At 33.9% G+C, this 22,124-nt stretch overlaps 2 protein-coding genes across 2 annotated transcripts; one reads left to right on the forward strand and one right to left on the reverse strand.

The window, feature by feature from the left end:
* Positions 1 to 5,932: 5,932 nt before the first annotated feature.
* On the reverse strand, positions 5,933 to 11,149 carry LOC110463288 (NADH dehydrogenase [ubiquinone] 1 beta subcomplex subunit 7-like). Its single transcript, XM_021517776.1, has 3 exons — positions 10,977 to 11,149; positions 7,970 to 8,138; positions 5,933 to 6,203 (listed from the first exon to the last, which is right to left on the reverse strand). The coding sequence occupies exons 1-3, from the start codon at positions 11,095 to 11,097 to the stop codon at positions 6,095 to 6,097; spliced, it is 399 nt and encodes a 132-aa protein (XP_021373451.1). The 5' UTR covers positions 11,098 to 11,149; the 3' UTR covers positions 5,933 to 6,094.
* A 175-nt stretch (positions 11,150 to 11,324) lies between these two features.
* On the forward strand, positions 11,325 to 21,552 carry LOC110463304 (eukaryotic translation initiation factor 3 subunit I-like). Its single transcript, XM_021517803.1, has 9 exons — positions 11,325 to 11,390; positions 14,223 to 14,403; positions 15,189 to 15,254; positions 16,177 to 16,317; positions 16,485 to 16,606; positions 19,418 to 19,528; positions 20,415 to 20,504; positions 20,730 to 20,896; positions 21,260 to 21,552. Exons 1-9 carry the CDS (start codon positions 11,388 to 11,390, stop codon positions 21,339 to 21,341), a joined length of 963 nt encoding a protein of 320 aa, XP_021373478.1. The 5' UTR covers positions 11,325 to 11,387; the 3' UTR covers positions 21,342 to 21,552.
* The last annotated feature ends 572 nt before the right edge of the window (positions 21,553 to 22,124 follow it).

Genomic DNA, 22,124 nt, shown 5'->3' on the forward strand with positions numbered 1-22,124 from the left:
GACAAGAACACATACAAACCATATCTAGTATCTATGTTGTACAGAAACATGAACAAATCATATCTAGTATCATTCCTTCCATGATACATATCCATTTTTTTTGCAATAAAAGCCATCCATAGCATGAGTATTATTATAGTTGTATTCATTTAAAAAATATGTGACATTTTTTTTTTAACTTATATAATAATCATTTATTGAGTTACCTATAGATATAAACTCATGGTTTTTGTGGGTTTTACAGTTGTCAAGATCTGGTGTGGGTTTTCAGTTGTCAAGATTTAAATTGTGGGTTTTCAGTTGTTAAGATCTGTTGTTGGTGTTTAAGTTGTTGAGATCTTTTGTGACAGTTGTCAAATATTTTTTTAGCTTTACAGTCATCAAGATCTATTTTGGTTTTATAGCTGTTAAGATCTAATTGTTAATTTTTAAGCATATTTTGTGAAAATGTATAACAGAGGGTGTACATTCTTACTAGATAGTGGATGGTAATTTGTTGTGTTTCTGAGATGGAGTTAATACAAACACTAGTTTAATACTAGAAACATTTGTGAAGTCAGATACATGGAGGAGTCTCGATACAAACATTATACTTGGTGCCAGCTTGTACATTTGATTAGTTATCAGTAATCTCTATTTCTGTATCATTTACAGTTTCCTCTGCATTTATCACTACTGTATACTGAGAAATGTGTGCTGCAGTTTAATTTTTGTCTCTTTTGCCCTCTGTAAAGATGGCAAATTTTTGATTGCAGCAAAAATTTGTCAACAACGTTATATACAAAGTAATTAAATGTGTGATATTGGACGAAAATTGATTTTACCGGTGAAGGGCAAAAATACGACTGAGGAAAAATTTCCCGGTATACATTATAAAATGATAAAAGAAACTACAGTGTAATTGATGATTGAGATAAAAAAAGTTTGCTGCAAATATTATGAAAGATATTGAAAAGTCATTATGTATATCCATTGGTTATCTGAATATGCCTGTTTTAGACTAGTTGAATTGTTTGTTAAGAGACTCAATATACCTACACTAAATTATATATGTTTGTTATCAATCTATTCCTTATGTGCTATGTACAGTCTCTGTTAAACATATCAGTGATTTTTAGCTAACCTGCCCGAAGGGCTAGTGAGCTGATGCCATGGCACGGCAACTGTCGTCCGTCCATCCGTAGTCCGTCAACGTTGAACGACTTCTCCTAAAAGGACAGGCCTAGAGGCATGATATTTTGGTGATAGCTTTGTTGGTAAGATCCCAAAAAAGTTTGAGAACGAAAATGAACTTGACCTTCTTTTAAAGTCACAGGGGTCAAATATGTCAAACTTATCAAACGACTTCTTCTGAATAATCGAAAAACATAGAATCATATTATTTGGCTGGTTGCTTCTTGGGATTGAGCCCGACAATGGTTGCGAATGAAAATGACCTCAATCTTCTCTCAAGGTCACATGGGCCAAATATGTCAAATACTTCAAATTACATCTTCTGAATAATTTGAAGGCATATAATTATAATATTTGGCTTGTAACTGTCACAGATGGAGCCTAACAAAGTTGGCTAGTGAAAATTACCTCAACCCACTCCCAAGGTTACAGGGGTCAAATATAGCAAAAACTGCAAACAGTTTCTTTTCAAGAAGTGAAAGGCATGGAGTTGTGATATTTAACAAGCAGCGAGCAGCGGCCTCTCATGTTATGGGAGTAGGTTTATCCCATAAATGAATTTGCAACCACTGTTGATATTTTGATCTTATAGTTTGACGTGTCACAGTTTGTATCCGTTGTGTTACATAGCTCAGAAATTGGCTGCACTCACCACTTTCCGGAAGTGGAATAATAATTTATAACCCCTTCCCAATGATACCACCACGTATGATATTTCAGGAGAAGCTGACAAAGATGTATTGTAGAATCATTTATTTTCGTGGGGTTAAAATTTCGTGGTTTTCATATACTAGCCTGTTTCAAGGACGTTATATTTCGCTGATTTCTGATTTTCCCCTTTCTATATCATACCAAATTGATGTTTTCGTGGGGATTTAATTTCATGGATTTTTGTTATCCACGAAATAAACGAAATTTAATGTCCCACAAATTTTTTGATTTTACAGTATGTCCCCAATATATTATGTGTATTAGTACCACATTATGTACACTTAACATCTTAAAGCAAGAAAATTGTTTCCCAATGATACCAAGAATTTAGTATTACCATGACGACGGTACATTCCTTCTTGAACTTGAAATCAAGGACAATATGGACTCCTATGCAAAATTTCAAAATGGTACACAGGGACTGCTTACTACTTAAAAGCTGTACGATATTTGGTTACAGATAGTTAACTTTTCCTTCCTTGATAGTAACATCCCTGTTCCCCAACCTATGGTGTTTACATGTCATCGAGGATTCTGTATTCAAAAGATTGCTTTCATTATTATAATTTTCGTGATAGATGTTGATTGCTGACAAACTTACAACACAGGGTTTGAGAGAAACAGGTAAGTTAAGACTGTGGGAATTCAAATTTTAAGGATGTCATTGTGGGAATACTCTAATTTTGTATGATTGATGTTTATGTTTATTAGTGTCTTGTTGTTCTGGTGTCACTAACCCCTGTCTCACTTTGGGGAAGTGACATGAATTGGATTGGATCTTGATTTACATTGTGTATGTCATCGATGAAGTTGAAAACGCTCACCCTCCTGGAACACTTGGTCTTGTTCTCCTTGTACTTCTCAAGCCACTCCATGTAAATATTCAATTTGTTTATATTAAGCCTTAAGTTTATCAACATTTAACTCACAAATCCACATTCAATGAAGCTAACAAGGGTGCAGGGTTTTGCCTCCAGAAGAAGCTGAAAACGCCAAAGATGTATTCCTTTTCTTTCTTGTTTTCTTGAGAGAATAAAACCCTTAATATTTTAAAACGATGTTAAGAATTAAGTGCACTAAACAGCTTCTGAGAGCGAGAACAAATATCTTTCAGATGATACCAGGAAGTGCAGGTTTACCCTTCAAACAAAGCATGCAACCATTGTTGGAGTTGTTTTCTTTATTTATAGTAAAACTGGGGTTCACGTGTCAAAGATGCATGTCGTTCATTCCTGGTACCGAAGATTTAATATTTTAAACTGGTGAAACCAACGTGTTATATCGCTGAACAGAGTACCAAAAATTTTCTGAATGTGTGAAAAACCTCCAATAAGTACGGCTTTACTCTTTAAAGGAAGGCTGCAGTTACTGTTGATGTGTTGGTCTTTGTTAATAGTAAATACGTGATTTGACCATGTCAAACAAAAAGTTCTGTGGTATTACAGCTCAGAAATATGAGCACTCAACTTCTTTTCTTAAAACTGAAGAAATGTATTTTCCAATGAATCCAAGGAGTGTTCACTTCTTCAAAGGATAGTTGCATCGATTAACTGGCGTTTTGTAGTAAATATATCATACATGTAACATGTATGTCATAAATAAAAGTTCTAAGTACTCTAGATGGTGACAAGGACTGTTCAACCAATGACTGAAGCACTGAGTTACTTAGTTCCTTGGTCATAACATGGACACGGTTGAGATCCAAATGTTTAATCATATATCAATTTGCTTGGCATGAGGAAATTAATATGCTCATGATGATTGTCTCAAAAGGGCTTACCCCTTTTGTCAAAACTTACATTTGGTTAAGATCACCATCTTTTAATGATATATGTGCTGACTTGGTATGAAAAGACACATGCTATCATACTACCAGAATTGGCTTTTGGGTCTGGCCCCACCCATGAAAACTTATTTGCAATATTTTATGAATGAGAATATTTAGCCATGATTGCTCAACTATCCAACTAAGTAATACAGGCCCTGCCAGCCTCTTGTTTAGCATCAAAACAGATTTTGAAGAGTTGGGTTACATAAACCAGTTGCTCTCTGCATTAATACTAGATAAAGATTCAGTATTATGAGGACCGTTTATTATTTAGGAATTTCATAAATTTCATAAATTTTAAACTATTTTGGAAGTTACTTCTTGAAATCCTTAAACGGTGTAATCATTGCACCAGATGTTTTTGCATAATAACCTGACTTCTTACCATTTACTTATTGTGTGCTCTTTGACTTGTTTATTTAAAATGTCTACTCTCTGCATTGTTAATTCAAAATTTAAATCAGAAATATACCTTTCAAAGTCACAGGTCAGATTTAATAAAATCTTTTCAAAAACCACCATTCATAGAATTATGACATTTGGCCAGTAACTTGCTGGAATGTGGCCTATTCGTGTACTTTTAAATGAATGACCTTGACCTCTTTTCAAGGGTAAAATAGGTTAAACTGTTGACTTCTTATGAACTGCAAGGCGTAGCACAGTAATTGACCTGTAGCTTGCTTTGTAGCTTGCTTAGATGAGGAAACCTTTTTCAAATAAATGAACATAACCAATGTTGTTACCAGTATCATGACATCTTCTCATTAATTGATTTTGAAAAAACCCGATAATCAAGCAAAGCAAGTAACAGGACATGTATAATTGACTGTAGGCCTCCTACTTCTATCTAATATGTTGCTTAAGTTTTGATGGTGACCGGTTTATGATTTTGGGAGCTCCTGTTTGTATTCAAATTTGATGAACTTGTTTATTATGAACAAATATATGAAAAAAAATTATTAGTTTAAAGCTGAGCAAAATCTATACAAACTAGTATACCGTAGTCTAAACACTGTATTGAAACCTTATTAATTATCATCAAAGAGTCTGATGTGCCTTGAGATTTACCAGTGATTCTTGCAACAATATATCTTTTAAATATTGAAATTTAACAAAAATGCAATTATACTACCTGTGTATCAATCAGAAAAATAAAAATATCTTCTGAATGTTCAAATGGAGGTATATGACAAGGTGCTGTAATGTAGTTTCACCTTTTCTATAAACTATGTATAAGGATTGTCTCCCTTGGTCCATATTCTAAAACCCCATGAACAAAAATATGTTGCAAAAATGAATTAAGGGTGTAAAGAGCAATGCAAGATAACACTCTACTTTCCCCAGGATACATATACTTGTATCTATCCAACTTTTGTGAATGAAGGTGAAACAGCAAGAAAGTTACAATGTATGCGTGCAGTGGACAAACATTGGTAACAAAGACAAACAAATGCATTCAGTGGGCAAAAGTACCAAATTTAGTATGTGACATTCCACTTTCCAATCCTACATAAGTATATAGGAAGTTTAGTGAATGTTGGTTAAATAACAAAAAGTTGTGCTTGAGACACACTTTGTTATTTATAAAAGAGATGGGCAATAATTCGAGCAAGGCATAAAATTGAAAAAAATATATGTAAAATTATGAAATGTAAACTAGGTCAGACTTTACTCATATGAAATATTGCATAACACTTCATAAGGATATACCTATTAATTAAGGCAGGAAAGCAATGACAAGGATTACAGAAATGTTAACGGACTAAGTACTGGTACATCATAGTACAACCTGTTGCCAACAGGCTAATGAAAATAATATTATCTAAATGTTTTATTTCATTTAATCACCCCAAAACAGTAGTTTTGTAGTCAAACTTCCTGTCGAGCTCCATCTGGTCATCATCTTGATTTAAGTTGCATGTTAACATTTTGATGCATTTGTTACAAGAATGCATCAGAAGGGTTTTAAGTTTAATCCTGTTATATACACAATCTTGAAGTCTCAATGGCTGCAGCTGCATGGCATCATGTGATGGGCATATGGCATTCCACTCCAGCGGTACTCTTGTTTACATATTTGACCCCTGTGACCTTGAAAGTGCCATGCCAGATTCATACTTATGTAGAAGATGTTGAAAGGAAAAGCTGACAACAGACACAGTTCGACACTTTCAGACTCACTCAAGTGAGGTGAGATAAAAAAAACTTCAAACAAATACATCACAAAAAATATCAATTTTTATTAATTTTTTCCCCAACATAAAACTGATGCAACTTCGTGTAATTTTCCCTGATGTAAGATATTCATGGTGTCACGGCCAATTGGGTAACACATTCCAGGGTGTGGTCTATATTTACAAATGTTTTCTATCAAACTAATGTCTAATCCTCCAATACCTCCACATTGTCAACTGCTCCTTGTAGCTTCTTTCTATGGGCCCGTTGTAATAGTCGCTTTTCACGTTCATATTCTTTCATTCTACTAATCATTCTGTAAAAAATCAAAGTATATAAGGTTTAAAAGAATGATTAATTTGTGCAAATACATTTATACATATAAATATTCAATACACCATCGTCAATGTCAGATCTAGAAGTGTGTTCTGGTCTACAGAACCCTAACCCCACCAATCCACCCAGCCTGCAAATTTTCTTTTAAACTCATGCATTTTTCCTTTTGACAAATCCCTAACCCGGGGAAATATGGAATCCCACCACAGAATCCAGCACTGTTCATACAGAAAGGTTAAATCAATCAAGGGTTTGACCCACTGGATCTAAAACATTTTGAAAGCAGTATTGAATTCATTCCTTTTTCACATGCTATGTAATAGACAGATTTGTCAAATTGAATATGTACATATGATTTATACTAAAATTTAAGCATAGTTTCATTCGAAATTTGTCTTTTTTTAATGGTTTGCTATACATATTCTATATGATTGGAAAGATAAATTGTGATTAGTACTTGTACAGTTTCATTCATAAGACACATATAGATCACTTTGAGATCATAATTGATTGATCAATACATTTCAGGACAGGTATTTTGTCAGTTCCATCTGGCTTTCATCGTACACAACATAGGCATAAATACAAATCTTCATGCATGACTTTTCAATGTCATAATGCCAAAGAATAACAGACAGAGAATAGTCTATGTTCACAATTTTGGATTTTAAACAATGTGGAAGCATACCAGTATATAGCAAGTATCGCTTTAGATTGGTTATGTCAAGTATAATCATCCTACATGAATCTTTCGGTGAGAGATAGCTTTTAAACCTATATTTAGGTACTTAAGCAAGGCCAAATGTCATATAAAGGTTTTGGTATTCTCTTGATGTACCTACATACCAAGTCTCAAGTTCATATAAAAAACAGTGACCGTATTATTCTCTATATATTTCAGTGTCTAAGATCAAAGGTCAGAAGGTCATAACTAGAGGTCTTAATAACTTTGTTTTGTTACATAAAACATGTCTTCTGTTATGTACAATGTACCTATACATACCATTGTCCAAGTCTTAAGTCTATACATGAAATACTGAAATAGAGGTCAAGATGCTCAGCAAACCTGTATTTCAGTGTTTGTGAGGTCAAGGTCAAAATATAGGTTGCTGTGTTCACATTTTGGTACATAACACAGGACCTTTTTATGATGTACCTACATGTAAATACCACCCCCAAAGGGCATATACAAAATAGGGGACAAGATGTACCTCCAAAACTGAGAAGGATGGACAGATTTATGAACATAGTGAATATGTGTACAATGATATTTCAACTTTGTTGAAAAGAAACATCTACACATGATATTTTAATATTTTTATGATGTATATATATGTTGTGGTATATCAAGTGTACGGCATTGAGATTATCTAAGCTTGTTATATATATAGAAATGCACAATTTTTTTAAATAAGGCACAGATCAATATATTGGTTGATTCCAATTAGCAATATTACAGCCTGGCATTGGTGAGGCCATTTGGCCCTTTCACTGAAGTTAATTAGCCCTATGATCAACTTTGTCAGGATAAAACTTCCAGCATCTTGTTGATACCATTGTGTACATTTTGGCCTAGTAATAAAGATGTTCTTACAAGGATTATTGAAAATCATTAAAACTAACATTTTATTTTCATGGCCATATACAATTGGACTTCATCAATATTTATATTGTCTTCATTTGCTTTTTTTCGTATGAAACCATATACATATGTAGCAGATACATAATAGCTATTTTTATACTTACTCATTCTGTTGACACTCTTCAAAGTGGTGTTTTTCATGGTTACATCTGTATCCGAATGGAACTGACTTCAGTAGACATTTTTTAAAGTCGATATAATAATGGGCGCAGTAATCACGAAATTCTTCTGGCACTTTAGCTGATACCATCTGTTCATAGGAGATTGGAGGCTCTGAAAATCAAATTGAAACATAACATTTGAGAGTAGCTAAACTTAGCAGAAAGTTTCGGAGCAGTGAATATTGAAATAAAAGATTGGAAAAAGTGAGAATGGACATTAAATTTGGCAGTAATGAAATAAATTAAACTAGCCATGAAATTTAAGAGTAGTGAGACTAAACACAAGGATTTGGAGTAGTGAGACAAAACACAAAGATTGGGAGTAGTGAGACTAAACACAAGGATTTGGAGTAGTGAGACTAAACACTAGGATTGGGTGTAGTGAGACAAAACACAAGGATTGGGAGTAGTGAGACTAAACACGAGGATTGGGAATAGTGAGACTAAACATGAGGATTGGGAGTAGTGAGACTAAACACGAGGATTGGGAATAGTGAGACTAAACACGAGGATTGGGAGTAGTGAGACTCAACACGAGGATTGGGAGTAGTGAGACTAAACACGAGGATTGGGTGTAGTGAGTAGTGAGAAAGCCACAGTGAAGCCTCGAAGCACCTTATCCATCTTGGAACGGGCGCCAACATGGGAGATGAAGGTTGACCTTGACAGGAAGCTTGTGTTTCCAGGAATAGTGGAAACAACACTGAGGCCTGACATATGGTAATATGGACAGAGCAATCCAGACACCTCATTGCCATAGAGCTCACTGTACCATGGTAGGAAGGCTGGGAGGAAGTTCATGAGAGGAAGAAAGCCAAGTATGATGAGCTGATGGAAAAGTGCAGGAGCAGAGGATGGACAGTATGGCTCTTTCCAGTGGAGGTTGGCTGTAAAGGTGTCCCTGCACAGTCAGTGTGGAGGACACTACAGTCGACAGGACTCACTGGGAGAAGCTGCAGAGAATGCATCGTGCTGGTTATGGCACAAATGAGAAGAGCCGATGTGGAAGCCGACATAGACGAGTAGTGGTTTGGCCACCACTACTGACCCACCAGCCGGAGGATGTAGTGATTAAGGGTCGAAATATCTTAAGAGGGCTGGCCATCACCTGATGAGGTCAAATGAGGCTTCGCGATTAGAATGATAGCAGTGACAGACTACAAGTCAAGGATGTCACAAGATGCAGAATTACCATCATCTGTAAGCAATCATCAGAGTAGTGAGACTAAACATGGGAATTGGGAGTAGTGAGACTAAACACAGGGATTGGGTATAGTGAGACTAAACATAAGGATTGGGAGTAGTGAGACTACACATGAGGATTGGGAGTAGTGAGACTAAATACAAGGATTGGGAGTAGGAGACTAAACACTAGGATTGGGAGTAGGAGACTAAACACTAGGATTGGGAGTAGTGAGACTAGACACTAGGATTGAGAGTAGTGAGACTAAACACAAGGATTGGGAGAAGTGAGACTAAACATGAAGATTGGGAGCAGTGAGACAAAACACAAGGATTAGGAGAAGTGAGACTAAACACTAGGATTGGGAGTAGTGAGACTAAACACAAGGATTGGGAGTAGTGAGACTAAACACAAGGATTGAAAGTATAGCGAGATTAAACACAAGGATAGGGATAGACGGAAGAAATGACAGACAAATTATCGATGTAAAGTTATTTGAATAGCCCATCATCTAATGATGGTCAGTGATGGTGGGCTAAAAAGTTTTCATTTTCATTAACGATATTGTGGTGTTGGAAGAATTTCAGGTTTAAAGAAAAGGCCAAGGAAGATAAAGGAACAATTCAGTTGAGATTGCATTATCCATACATAGGTAACTAAACTGGTTTAAAAACAACCTCACGTGAAACAACCTAAGGCAAATGGATTTTGGGCAAATTATGACCGGACACCATGAAGGACAGTCCCTAGTATTAATATCAATACCCGGCCTTCTTTTTCCCGGCCGGGTATTAAATCCCATTTCTTGTTATGGAGCAAGCCAGGTGCAAATCACACCAGGGCGATTTTAGAATTGAAAGCACATTTGTCCGTTTCCATTAATAGGTTTGTAATATGAACTATTTCTATTGATAATAATATAATAATAATAATCTTTATTTAACGTCGTGTACAATTGTCAGCAACAAACATAAGCTCTGTAGAGCTAAGGGAACAAATGGTGTTTTCGTGGTGGAGGAAAACCCACGTGGGGAAACCACTCTTTTTTTCCACCAACGCTGGGGATCGAATCGAAATTCTTGGGAGAGCAAGTGGTCTGAAGCTCATGCTTGATTGCACACAGTAGTACAATGACTGTGGGCATTAGCGATCACGGCTACCGAGGCACCCTATATAACTTGAAGTTAAACTTTGCCTTAAATGTTGTCAAATTATCACGTTAACATAGCAAGGGCAATTGAAATCTGAATTTAACGCCATGTTGGAAACTTTGTCTTGCTTCTGACATATAGGTCAGACGTCTATATATGGGTATCATGACCCAATATGGAAATTGTAGTAAACATGGCGGCATCAGTCAGTAATATTATATTTGGCCATGCCATATATAAAAACGGATAATTGAGATAACATCAAGCGTGATCTGTCATTGCGACTGTTGCTATTTTTTTTCCCAGACGGACTAGGCTAAGTTATTGAAAAAGTTTTTTTTTAATAGTAAGGCCATGCCCGAGACCGAGTCATATTATTGTCACACTCAGTGTTTACAGAAAAGTGACATCAATGTCATTGAAAGAAAACATTGCATTAACAATTCCAAGAACTACCCATTTGTAAAATAGCCACAAATAATTATATAATATCTGTTGCAGTTGGTATTTTTTTGGTGGAAATGGAAATAATGACCTCCTAAAAAAGACTTCTACACTATTCTGCTAACATGTTGAAGGTGAAATTGTAAATTATTTAAAAATATGTTTGTGTTACCTCTCTCTTTACGACCATTTGAAAATCCATAATTGGGATCAAAAGTAGGATTCTCTTTCTCATAAGGGTACAATTCAGGTTCAAACCATCTTCCAAACCCCGTTGATATTTGAAGACCCATTTTGCAGAAGTCTCCTTATTTCTAATGGCGTATGTCGCTTAAGTTGTTAAAAATAAAAATAATTAAAGCACATATTATTGCAATACAATGATTTTTTTTATTAATTTGAAATTAAGAACACACATTAGGAGGTTATCAAATTGCAAAATATAATATTCTTGTAAGTAAGGATATTTCAAGAAGTGTAATAATTAATTTTATACGCTATGCTCCCCTTACGCAAGCGCCATTCAAACTTCCGCTTTCCTTTTATTTCCGGTGTGCATGGGAGCCTTTCGCAATATTGCAAGATGGTAATGTTGTGTTGTAATTTTGTATCTATGAATGGGTATCAAATTCATTATGTTGGTCAGAAAGAAACACAATAACATTGTTGTTATTCATTCGAGGATAATATAACAGTGAAGTAGTTTGATCCCATACAGGTTCTTTCCCGTTTCTGAGCACTTAAAATGCCGGTCCGTTTTCGTTTATTTCTGATTTGCGTTCCAAACATTTTGACCGTTTCGACAAGAGTTGTCAGTTTATGAAATAGATACGGACCTAGTGATTTGATGTTACATTATATCGAGCCTTGACAAGGGCTTTCGAGACATGGATTAAAGTTTGTAGGTCCAAAAAGAAAAACAAATTCAAATGCACTGTCTTACAAAATACAATTTTTTATAGTCGTAGGCCTATATGAAAACAGAAACATAAGCTCTGAAAAGCTATTATTACGATTATTACGATTAGGTTCACAAAATGAAATCTTCTTCGTTGTAATTAACCTGATCATGATTGGGTGTAGTAAAACATATTTTGACATTATAATCCCTTCACCTTGAAGAAATTAAACTGTATCGGGTTATAAATTGAAAACAAACCAACTGCTTTGTATAGTTGGGAATAAATGCTAGATGTTACAGTAACAAGTTGTTTTGGGAGTCCCAAATAGGTTTTAGGACTTAATTGAGTCGATTTGGGACATACAAAAAATTGTTTCATTTAAAGCCTTGTAAACTGTACAGCCTCTGTCGTAACCCAATAGCGATTATGTCACCATTTCTGTGATACACAAGTATGGCTTCAGTCAATGACCTGTATCATGACCTACCTGTGCGGGGGATAATTACACTGTAGTGTTACCAATTAGCGCCATGCGCCTATTGCTGCAGCAATTTAATTCAATTCAGTTTATTCCAAAAGCAGTACAGCTTATAGAAGTTTTACAATGTAATAGCATATGTGTGTTAAACCACGGAATTAGTCCGTGGTTAAACATAGTAAATGTATGCATATTATATACAAGCTAACAGATGCTGAACAATGTGTAATAATTTCGCTCCGTGATAATATAATTCGTGCAATTAGTAAATGTAGTATACATTATTATAAGTTGATTATTTATAACACAATGGTATTACTAGTAGACTAGTGTGTCATGCCTGGCAGTGGCAATACAAAAATACCACGTGAAGATTATTTAGTTGTTTAACCTTCCTTACAGACAGGGCCTGTACAAGTTTGAAGAGAGAATCGAAGGGCGAAGCCAGAAATATGGCTTAATATATTTTGTTCTTATATCAGAATAAAAATTAAAAATTAGAATATAAAATGATCATCGTCTTCTACACATCCACAATTATTCAAAATTTAGACTTTGTGATGAAAGCCTGTATTAACAAATAATGTTCTTATATTTATTTGTAACAGCTGCAGGTTCACATAAATGATATTGCAATGTTAAAGTATCTACTAAGTGTTTGTAAATGTAACACTTTGAGGTATTGGTAAAATGTATTAAATTGTTTTGTACGAAACAATCTTTTAATTTTTGCTTGAGTTCCGATGTAAACATGTTTTCATTAAATACTTTCTGAGCATACCATATCTCTGCAAAACCATAAGTACATAGTAGCTCTTTTATAATTGTTACCCAATTGACATTACCTGACACAGTCATCAAATACTACATTATAACATGAGGTTAAGATACAATGATTTGACCTGAGGAGCTTCAACCAATATTTTACAATTCTACTTATTCTTGCCAAACACATAGTTAATCTCCCTAATTCAAAATATAACATAATATGTGATTCCTTGTGCTACCATAATCTGATGCTATAAATGTAGTCAGTGAGTACATGGATTAATTCAACCATTACCCTTACGTTTTTTAGTTCATATTGATAATACCTGGTAGTTAGTCAATGCATTAACACCAATTAATTCACTTAGATATATTAAGATTATTTATTAGAAGTTCTATTTATATAATAAAGAAAATAAATAATAGGCAAAAACTTACATGACATATTATTCGTTTATATCATAGACATGTAAGTTATATTATTAAGTTATTATAATGCCATTTTCAATGTTTCGGTAAGTTGTGACATCGTTATAACAATGTCATATATATATTAATGATAATAATAAAATAACCTCTTACGTAAAAAAACTTTAATTTGGAACCTCTGACAACTGGCACCCAATTCCGTCTTTGCGTATTGCAGAGTTATCTGCTCTTGTGAACAGGGGTTGATTGTTAATGAAGTAACAATCAATACCTGCTCAAAAGAGAAGATAACTCTGCAATACACAAAGACGGAATGGCTAATAAGAGTTTTATTTTATACAAGTTACTTTCCTTGCATTGGGTTGTGTATAAAAGCCTCCTTAATTAGATTGGTGTGTTACAATACTTTGCATTTATATAATAAACTTGAAATTTTACAAATTATTAGGTAATGGGTACGTACCTACAATAAACAAAAGAAAAAGTGGAAAATATCGCCAAATAACTTTTGACATGTCCGTAAGCAACCTTTGTCTTGTTACCGAAACTATCTGACACTTTAAGAAGAATCTATCAAGGGTTTTAAATTAAGCTCTTTATTTTCTTTTAAAGAAATATATGGAATTTCCCTAAAAGGTATTAAAGATTCATCCCTTTTCATACAGGAGGCTACTTCAAACATAAAAGCCATTTTTGTCTCTGTAGATTATAATTATAACATTTAAATAGATAGAATGATTATATTTTGTATTACTGAGTTTCATTTTTTTTCAGATTCCTGACAAAGTATTTTTCCATCATAGTACTGTGCTTATGTCAGTTATGTTTTTCATTTGTACAGAAGCCGATTCTGCTACATGGTCATGAGCGGTCAATTACAGAGATCAAATACAACAGGGAGGGGGATCTCATCTTTACCTGTGCTAAGGATCATCAACCCAATGTGTGGTATTCAATCAACGGCGAGAGACTTGGGACCTTTAAGGGTCATACAGGAGCTGTTTGGAACATTGATGTCAATTGTATCCTTTGTTATTTTACAGCAAATTTTAATGGAATTTTTTTCCTACTTTCACAAGGTCAAAACATCAGTGTCTGAAAGTAACTGAATTTTCCATAGACCATGGGTCTACAGAAAAAAGAAATCCTATGGCCCAAGTCAGTTTTCAATAGACCCATTTCATAGTTCAGCTGAATTTCGGTTATTTTCATCAGTCAAAAAGTCTAAAAAAATAAATAGTTGATGGAATGTCTGATTGACTACTTGCCCCTGGATATAAGCCATTATTTTGTCCAGAGCATTAGGCAAGTGGACTTTTAAGTCTGATATTTTTCTGAGCACCCACATAATACAAGCTACAACAAAAAATGTGCCATGTTGTTTAATAACTTCATAGTGTAAACAGTGTATGATTGGTACACAAGCTCCCCTGCTTGGCTGTTCGTAACAACCGATGTGACCGTGCACTGTTCTCAGTACAAACACTTTGATTTCTTGATATTCTTTAAGGAAAAATAATAGGGATGCAGTTGTTTCCACACAAAAGTATTTCAGTGATTGAAAAACACATGCCTATAAAATTGCATAGACAATGGGGCTAACACTGTTGAACTTTACATACATTGACAAGATTCTTTATGGCTGCCAGCTATCAAACCACCATTGCTTTCGAACACTGAACCATTCAAATCTATCATGTCGTGAAATATTGTTTGAAAGTATTTTTGAAGTATTTGAGTTAAAGACCATTTTTGGTACTTAATTCGTAATAAAAAATATAAGTTTTACCTTGACTGTGGTGTTCAGGGGACACAACCTATGTGTTGACAGGGTCTGCTGACAACTCGTGTAAACTATGGGATTGTCAAACAGGTAAGTTAATATTTTGTAAGCTGTAAGAGTGGTTAAATAGTTTTATACCACACTCCTAGCTTAACTCATTCACCCCTGAAACTTCATCATGAACTATTCAAACCTTTGAATTGGAAGAGTTCAAATGTGTCTTCAGGGGTGAATGAGTTAATGCATAATAAACAAATGACTATCATGTAACTGTGTGAACGACTGATGTAAAGATGCTGTGTAAATGACGTCAGATCACACATAACACAATGTATTGATGTGATTAATGCTATTTTGAATTTGTACATCTCCCTGTGAATATTGAACAGATTTATCTGTAGTGTTACATGATGACATGTATGTATATTTGTTAAATTAGCACATTCATATTTAGGTACAGTCTGACCACTTTTCTACCCTACACTGGCATTGAAAAGTTATATTAATGCTATTTCTTTTATATTCATACAAAGACAAATATAGATTGTAGGCCTTTTTAAAAAGATGTAACATTTTGAGATGTTACCCAGTGTGATGATTTCCAGGCTTTATATATCAATCAAATCTGTGTAGCGGAGGATTTTTTAATCCTTTTGTATAAATACTCGTTGCTGAAGTAAATGAGCAAGCAAATCCAAGTGATAAAAATGACCAAGAAATTGAAGCTCTTTTTTTTTGGAGGTACAATACAGAGCACTGTGGTTCTCTATAGATGTGCACCTTAACACAGCAACATAAATATTACACTGCAGAGATAACGACCTTTTATACGATATAAAAACAGGAGCTAATTTACTTCATCACTTCTTTAACCTTTTACCTTATAGACTGTATATGTTTACAGCACATTATCTTACCTCAAACTAATTGAAATTTATAAAATTGTGATGCATATTGAAATAATTTATGCTGATGATAATGTAATTTGAACTGTGATTTTGGTATATTACAGGGAAAATGCTGTCAACCATGGAGTCGAAAACAGCTGTAAGGTCATGTGGCTTCTCCTACAGTGGAAACCTTATCATGTACACAACTGACAAAACCATGGGACATCCTTGTGAAATCCACATCTACGACATCAATGATATGAGTATGAACTATCAATTAATTTAATCAATGATATGAGAATGTACTGTTCATCAAAATGAAATTAACGACTTCTTGAAGATTTGTGAAAATAAAATAAATTATAAATTGATTTGTTCAGGCTCATGCTTGTAGCTTTTACATGTGAAAAATATATTTTATGGTTATTAGGAGAGCCAGCGATGATCTTTCCCATAGCCGGTTCTAAGATTACATCTGCTGTCTGGGGACCGTACGAAGAGTACATCATCACAGGACATGAAAACGGAGAGTTGTGTCATATTGATATGAAAGTAAGTGTCTAGGTTTGATTTTGTTTCCACTGTATAGGAATAAAGAGTATATTTTATTCACTTGTGTGAATATGTTTTGTTTCTGTCACACTGTTGTATATTCTTGGGTGACAAAGAAAAAAATTAAAAATAAATTTCCTGTATATCATCACAATTATTCAGTATAATGTGCTTTGTTATGTGAAAAGAATGTGCAGAGAAAACTTGTTAATATCAACCAGTCAGCGGTGACATTTTAGTGATGGTCCTATTTCCCAGTTTCTGTCCAAATCTTATGTTCCCACAGGTCAATCTTCATATAGGACTTCCTTGCTTGGGATTGCTTTTCATGTCAAAATATCAGGTTTTGCTTTAAACAGGAAATCTCATTTCAACAATAAATTCAAAGTCAGATTGATGACAGGAGTAAACATAATTCTTACAACTCTATTTGTGTCGACTTCATTCATTTTAGATTTATGAATTATTTTGTTTAGACATCATTTTAATACTAGATCTTTGTTATTTTGTGTAGACATTTGTTATATTTCATGTAGACACAACTCATACAAGATCTTTGTGTTATTTTGTGTAGACAAAACTCATACTAGATCTTTGTGTTATTTTGTGTAGACAAAATTCATACTAGATCTTTGTTGTGTAGACATAACTCAAACTAGATCTTTGTGTTATTTTGTGTAGACATAACTCATACTAGATCTTTGTGTTATTTTGTGTAGACATAACTCATGCTTGATCTTTGTTATATTTTGTATAGACATAACTCATATTAGATCTTTGTTGTGTAGACATAACTCATATTAGATCTTTTTTTATATTTTGTGTAGACATAACTCATATTAGATCTTTGTTATGTTTTGTGTAGACATAACTCATACTAGATCTTTCTTATATTTTGTGTAGACATAACTCATATTAGATCTTTGTTATATTTTGTGTAAACATCACTCATATTACATCTTTATGTTTTGTGTAGACATAACTCATACTAGATCTTTGTTATATTTTGTGTAGACATAACTCATATTAGATCTTTGTGTTATTTTGTGTAGACATATATAACTCATATTAGATCTTTGTTATATTTTGTGTAAACATCACTCATATTACATCTTTATGTTTTGTGTAGACATAACTCATACTAGATCTTTGTTATATTTTGTGTAACCATCACTCATATTACATCTTTATGTTTTGTGTAGACATAACTCATACTAGATCTTTGTTATATTTTGTGTAAACATCACTAATATTACATCTTTATGTTTTGTGTAGACATAACTCATACTAGAGCTTTGTTATATTTTGTGTAGACATAACTGATACTAGATCTTTGTTATATTTTGTGTAGACATAACTCATATTAGATCTTTGTGTTATTTTGTGTAGACAAAACTCATGCTAGATCTTTGTTATATTTTGTGTAGACATAACTCATATTAGATCTTTGTCATGTAGACATATCTCATACTAGATCTTTGTTGTGTAGACATAACTCATACTAGATCTTTGTTGTGTAGACATAACTCATACAAGATCTTTGTAGTGTAGACATAACTCATACTAGATCTTTGTTGTGTAGACATAACTCATACTAGATCTTTGTTGTGTAGACATAACACATACTAGATCTTTGTCGTGTAGACATAACTCATACTAAATCTTTGTTATATTTTGTGTAGACATAACTCATACTAGATCTTTGACGTGTAGACATAACTCATTCTAGATCTTTGTTGTGTAGTCATAACTCATACTAGATCTTTGTTGTGTAGACATAACTCATACTAGATCTTTGTTATATTTTGTATAGACATAACTCATGCTAGATCTTAGTTATATTTTGTGTAGACATAAATCATACTAGATCTTTGTAGTGTAGACATTACTCATACTAGATCTTTGTTATATTTTGTGTAGACATAACTCATACTAGATCTTTGTAGTGTAGACATTACTCATACTAGATCTTTGTTATATTTTGTGTAGACATAACTCATATTAGATCTTTGTTGTGTAGACATAACTCATATTAGATCTTTGTTATATTTTGTGTGGACATAACTCATGCTAGATCTTTGTTATATTTTGTGTAGACATAACTCATACTAGATCTTGTTGTGTAGACATAACTCATTCTAGATCTTTGTTGTGTAGACATAACTCATACTAGATCTTTGTTATATATTGTGTAGACATAACTCATACTAGATCTTTGTTGTGTAGACATAATTCATGCTAGATCTTTGTTATATTTTGTGTAGACATAACTCATGCTTGATCTTTGTTATATTTTGTATAGCCATAACTCATATTAGATCTTTGTTGTGTAGACATAGCTCATATTAGATCTTTGTTATATTTTGTGTGGACATAACTCATGCTAGATCTTTGTTATATTTTGTGGAGACAATATTAGATCTTTGTTATATTTTGTGTAGACATAAATGATACTAGATCTTTGTTGTGTAGACATAACTCATACTAGATCTTTGTTGTGTAGACATAACTCATACTTAATCTTTGTTGTGTAGACATAACTCATACTAGATCTTTGTTGTGTAGACATAACTCATGCTAGATCTTTGTTATATTTTGTGTAGACAATATTAGATCTTTGTTATATTTTGTGTAGACATAACTGATACTAGATCTTTGTTGTGTAGACATAACTCATACTAGATCTTTGTTATATTTCGTGTAGACATAACTCATACTAGATCTTTGTTGTGTAGACATAACTCATACTAAATCTTTGTTATATTTCGTGTAGACATAACTCATACTAGATCTTTGTTATATTTTGTGTAGACTGGTGAGAAGATCCATGCTGTCCAGGAACACTCAAAACAGATCAATGATATCCGGTACTCCAAAGACATGTCCATGCTAATCACAGCTTCTAAAGACACAACAGCCAAGGTACTGTCAGGGTTAAGTGCTCTATAAAGTTACCTAATCCTGTCAGAATTTGACTAAATCCAGTGTTTACATGGAAATTTCTTTTTCATAGGTAGAGGTGTACAGTAGAAATGGTCCGACTCTGATAAACAAGGCACATGTCGAGGAAATGTAAACACAGCGGATTTACCCTACACAATACATGTGTACATGTATATATATTTGTAAACTGCATTACATTTACAATACATATAAAGTACTGAGAAGTGTATAAACCTCTTTTTCCTTTGTATGTCAATTGTGTGAAAACCATGGTTACCACATCAAAAATGATCAAAAAATGCCAAAAATTGATATTTTTGACCCAAAATTTGACCCCCGCAACTAGTAATTTTTTTCCTAAGTTCTGTCTGAAATTAAAGATTACCTACCTGGTTGCAGAATTATCTTGGTCCCAGTAAAGTTGTAAAACTTGATTTTTTGCAATTTTGCGTCGTGTGCTGTTGTCAAAATTTTACCTCCTGTAAAGCTAGCTTTTCATGTGTAGACACCCTTTCGGATTATGGCCAAAATTTTATTCTCGAACCAAAAAAAACTTCTTCTTTTTTTACAAATGTGAAGCTCACATAGCCCACTTCATCATGCTTATACCAATTTTAGTACAGTTGTATTTTTATAATTTTTTTACATATCATTATACAGGGGTAAGCCATTTAACAAAAATATCACCCATGGCCACAACCCTCTACTGTATACTGCTACCATAGCTGTGCTGACTCAGTTACATGTGAACTGAAAAATTTGTTGATCCGTTTTCACATAAATTTATATTGGTTTATTGTCTTACCTAGAATGTATTGAATAAATTCAAAGATTTAGCATCCTGTGTTTTCTTTTCTTGTGTCAGCTCTTTGATACTACGTCCCTGCGTCACATGAAGACATACAAGACCGAGAGGCCAGTCAACTCTGCAGCCATTTCTCCTATCAGAGACCATGTAAGCTATTCTCAATAAAGTTTCAACATATTTAGTGATCTTTTCATGGTTTAGTCTTTGGTTCACAAAACAGAAGAGTTCTTCTCATTTCATGTTGAGCTGATTTTATGAAGTATAAATGTATCCTAATGAAATTATTGTTTGTATAACACACGACAAAAAACTGTTTCTACCATGAACTATTCATCATGTTCGGGTTGATAACTTCCCACTTCCCAATGACAGGTGGTACTTGGAGGAGGACAAGAGGCTATGGAAGTCACTACAACTTCATCCAGGGTTGGCAAGTTTGACGCTCGCTTCTATCACCTTGTCTTCGAGGAGGAATTTGGCAGGGTCAAAGGCCACTTTGGTCCTATTAACTGTTTATCATTTCACCCGGATGGAAAAAGGTATATACACATCTTGGCATTCTTATAAGGAAATTTAGTCACACTATGCATATTGGGTAAGTTAGGAAATATAAATTGTTTAATCTTATGTCTTTAAATCATATGAATCCACGTATAGAAAGAATGTACGGTATTATCTTCCCTTTGTGTGCTACAATGTATGTGCTGTGTGTTATCTCTATGTACTTATTTTTATACCCATTCATTGTAGGTTTTATCTCCCTTTATTGTAATATTTATACTGGTCCTTTTTCTATGTTGTTGCATGGAAGTTATCTCCCTTTATCGTAGGATTAAATTGTAAATTAACTCCCTTTACTGCATGTGTTATCGCCCCTAATTCTATTCTTATCTCCTTTACAGCTATAGCAGTGGAGCAGAAGACGGATATGTACGAGTTCATCAATTTGATCCCAGCTACTTTGAGTTCAGATTTGACTATTAACCTCTGTGGAACGTAAACGCCTGAAAATTGACAGTCTATTTATATTAAACAAAGTGCTCCAGCAACTAAAACGAACAGAAAAGGTCTGCCATGCCTAAATTTCACCACAAGGGACATTTAATTTTGAATATGGATCATGTCTTTCTCCTTGAGATCCAGGTCCAAGGAAGTCATTATGATTATTGGATCAAGAATAAATTTTACATCTGGATGGAATGTCTTATCTTTATTATCACAATGTTACATTTGCATTGAAATGTATTTTCTGGATACCGGGGCCTTTTCGTTTATGCAGAACAACTGGTTTGTCTGTTTTTAAATGTAACATTTTTGGGTATAAATCTTGGCGGACCTGCAAATGTTTATGCAGGCCTAGCAAGATTTTGTCACGGCTCGTCTGAGGGCAATACAGATTACTAGGTCGGACCTTTTTTATAAACGAACAACTCTGGTCCAACCGGTAAAACCATTTGGATCGCGATAAACAAAAGGACCCTAGTGAGGTATGGACAGTGCATGTATTTAACGTGTTTACTTTGCTCAAAGTCTTAAGAAATTCTTTTATCTTCTATTTCGGTAACTTTGTGTCCTTTGTAAAAAGAGAAGTCTATCATTCTACATTGGTAAATAATAATTAGGACTGCAACGATCAAAAACCTTCAGAATTGTCCATACGTTATTTGTTAAGTAAAATTCAGAGATAAGTACCAGAATATTATATACAGCTCATGTCACCATGCCTAAAATAAACCGGTAAATGATTAACGTCTGCCACTAATTGGG

This window comes from Mizuhopecten yessoensis, unplaced genomic scaffold (assembly GCF_002113885.1).
Source record: "Mizuhopecten yessoensis strain PY_sf001 unplaced genomic scaffold, ASM211388v2 scaffold10885, whole genome shotgun sequence".
Classification (NCBI taxonomy): domain Eukaryota; kingdom Metazoa; phylum Mollusca; class Bivalvia; order Pectinida; family Pectinidae; genus Mizuhopecten; species Mizuhopecten yessoensis.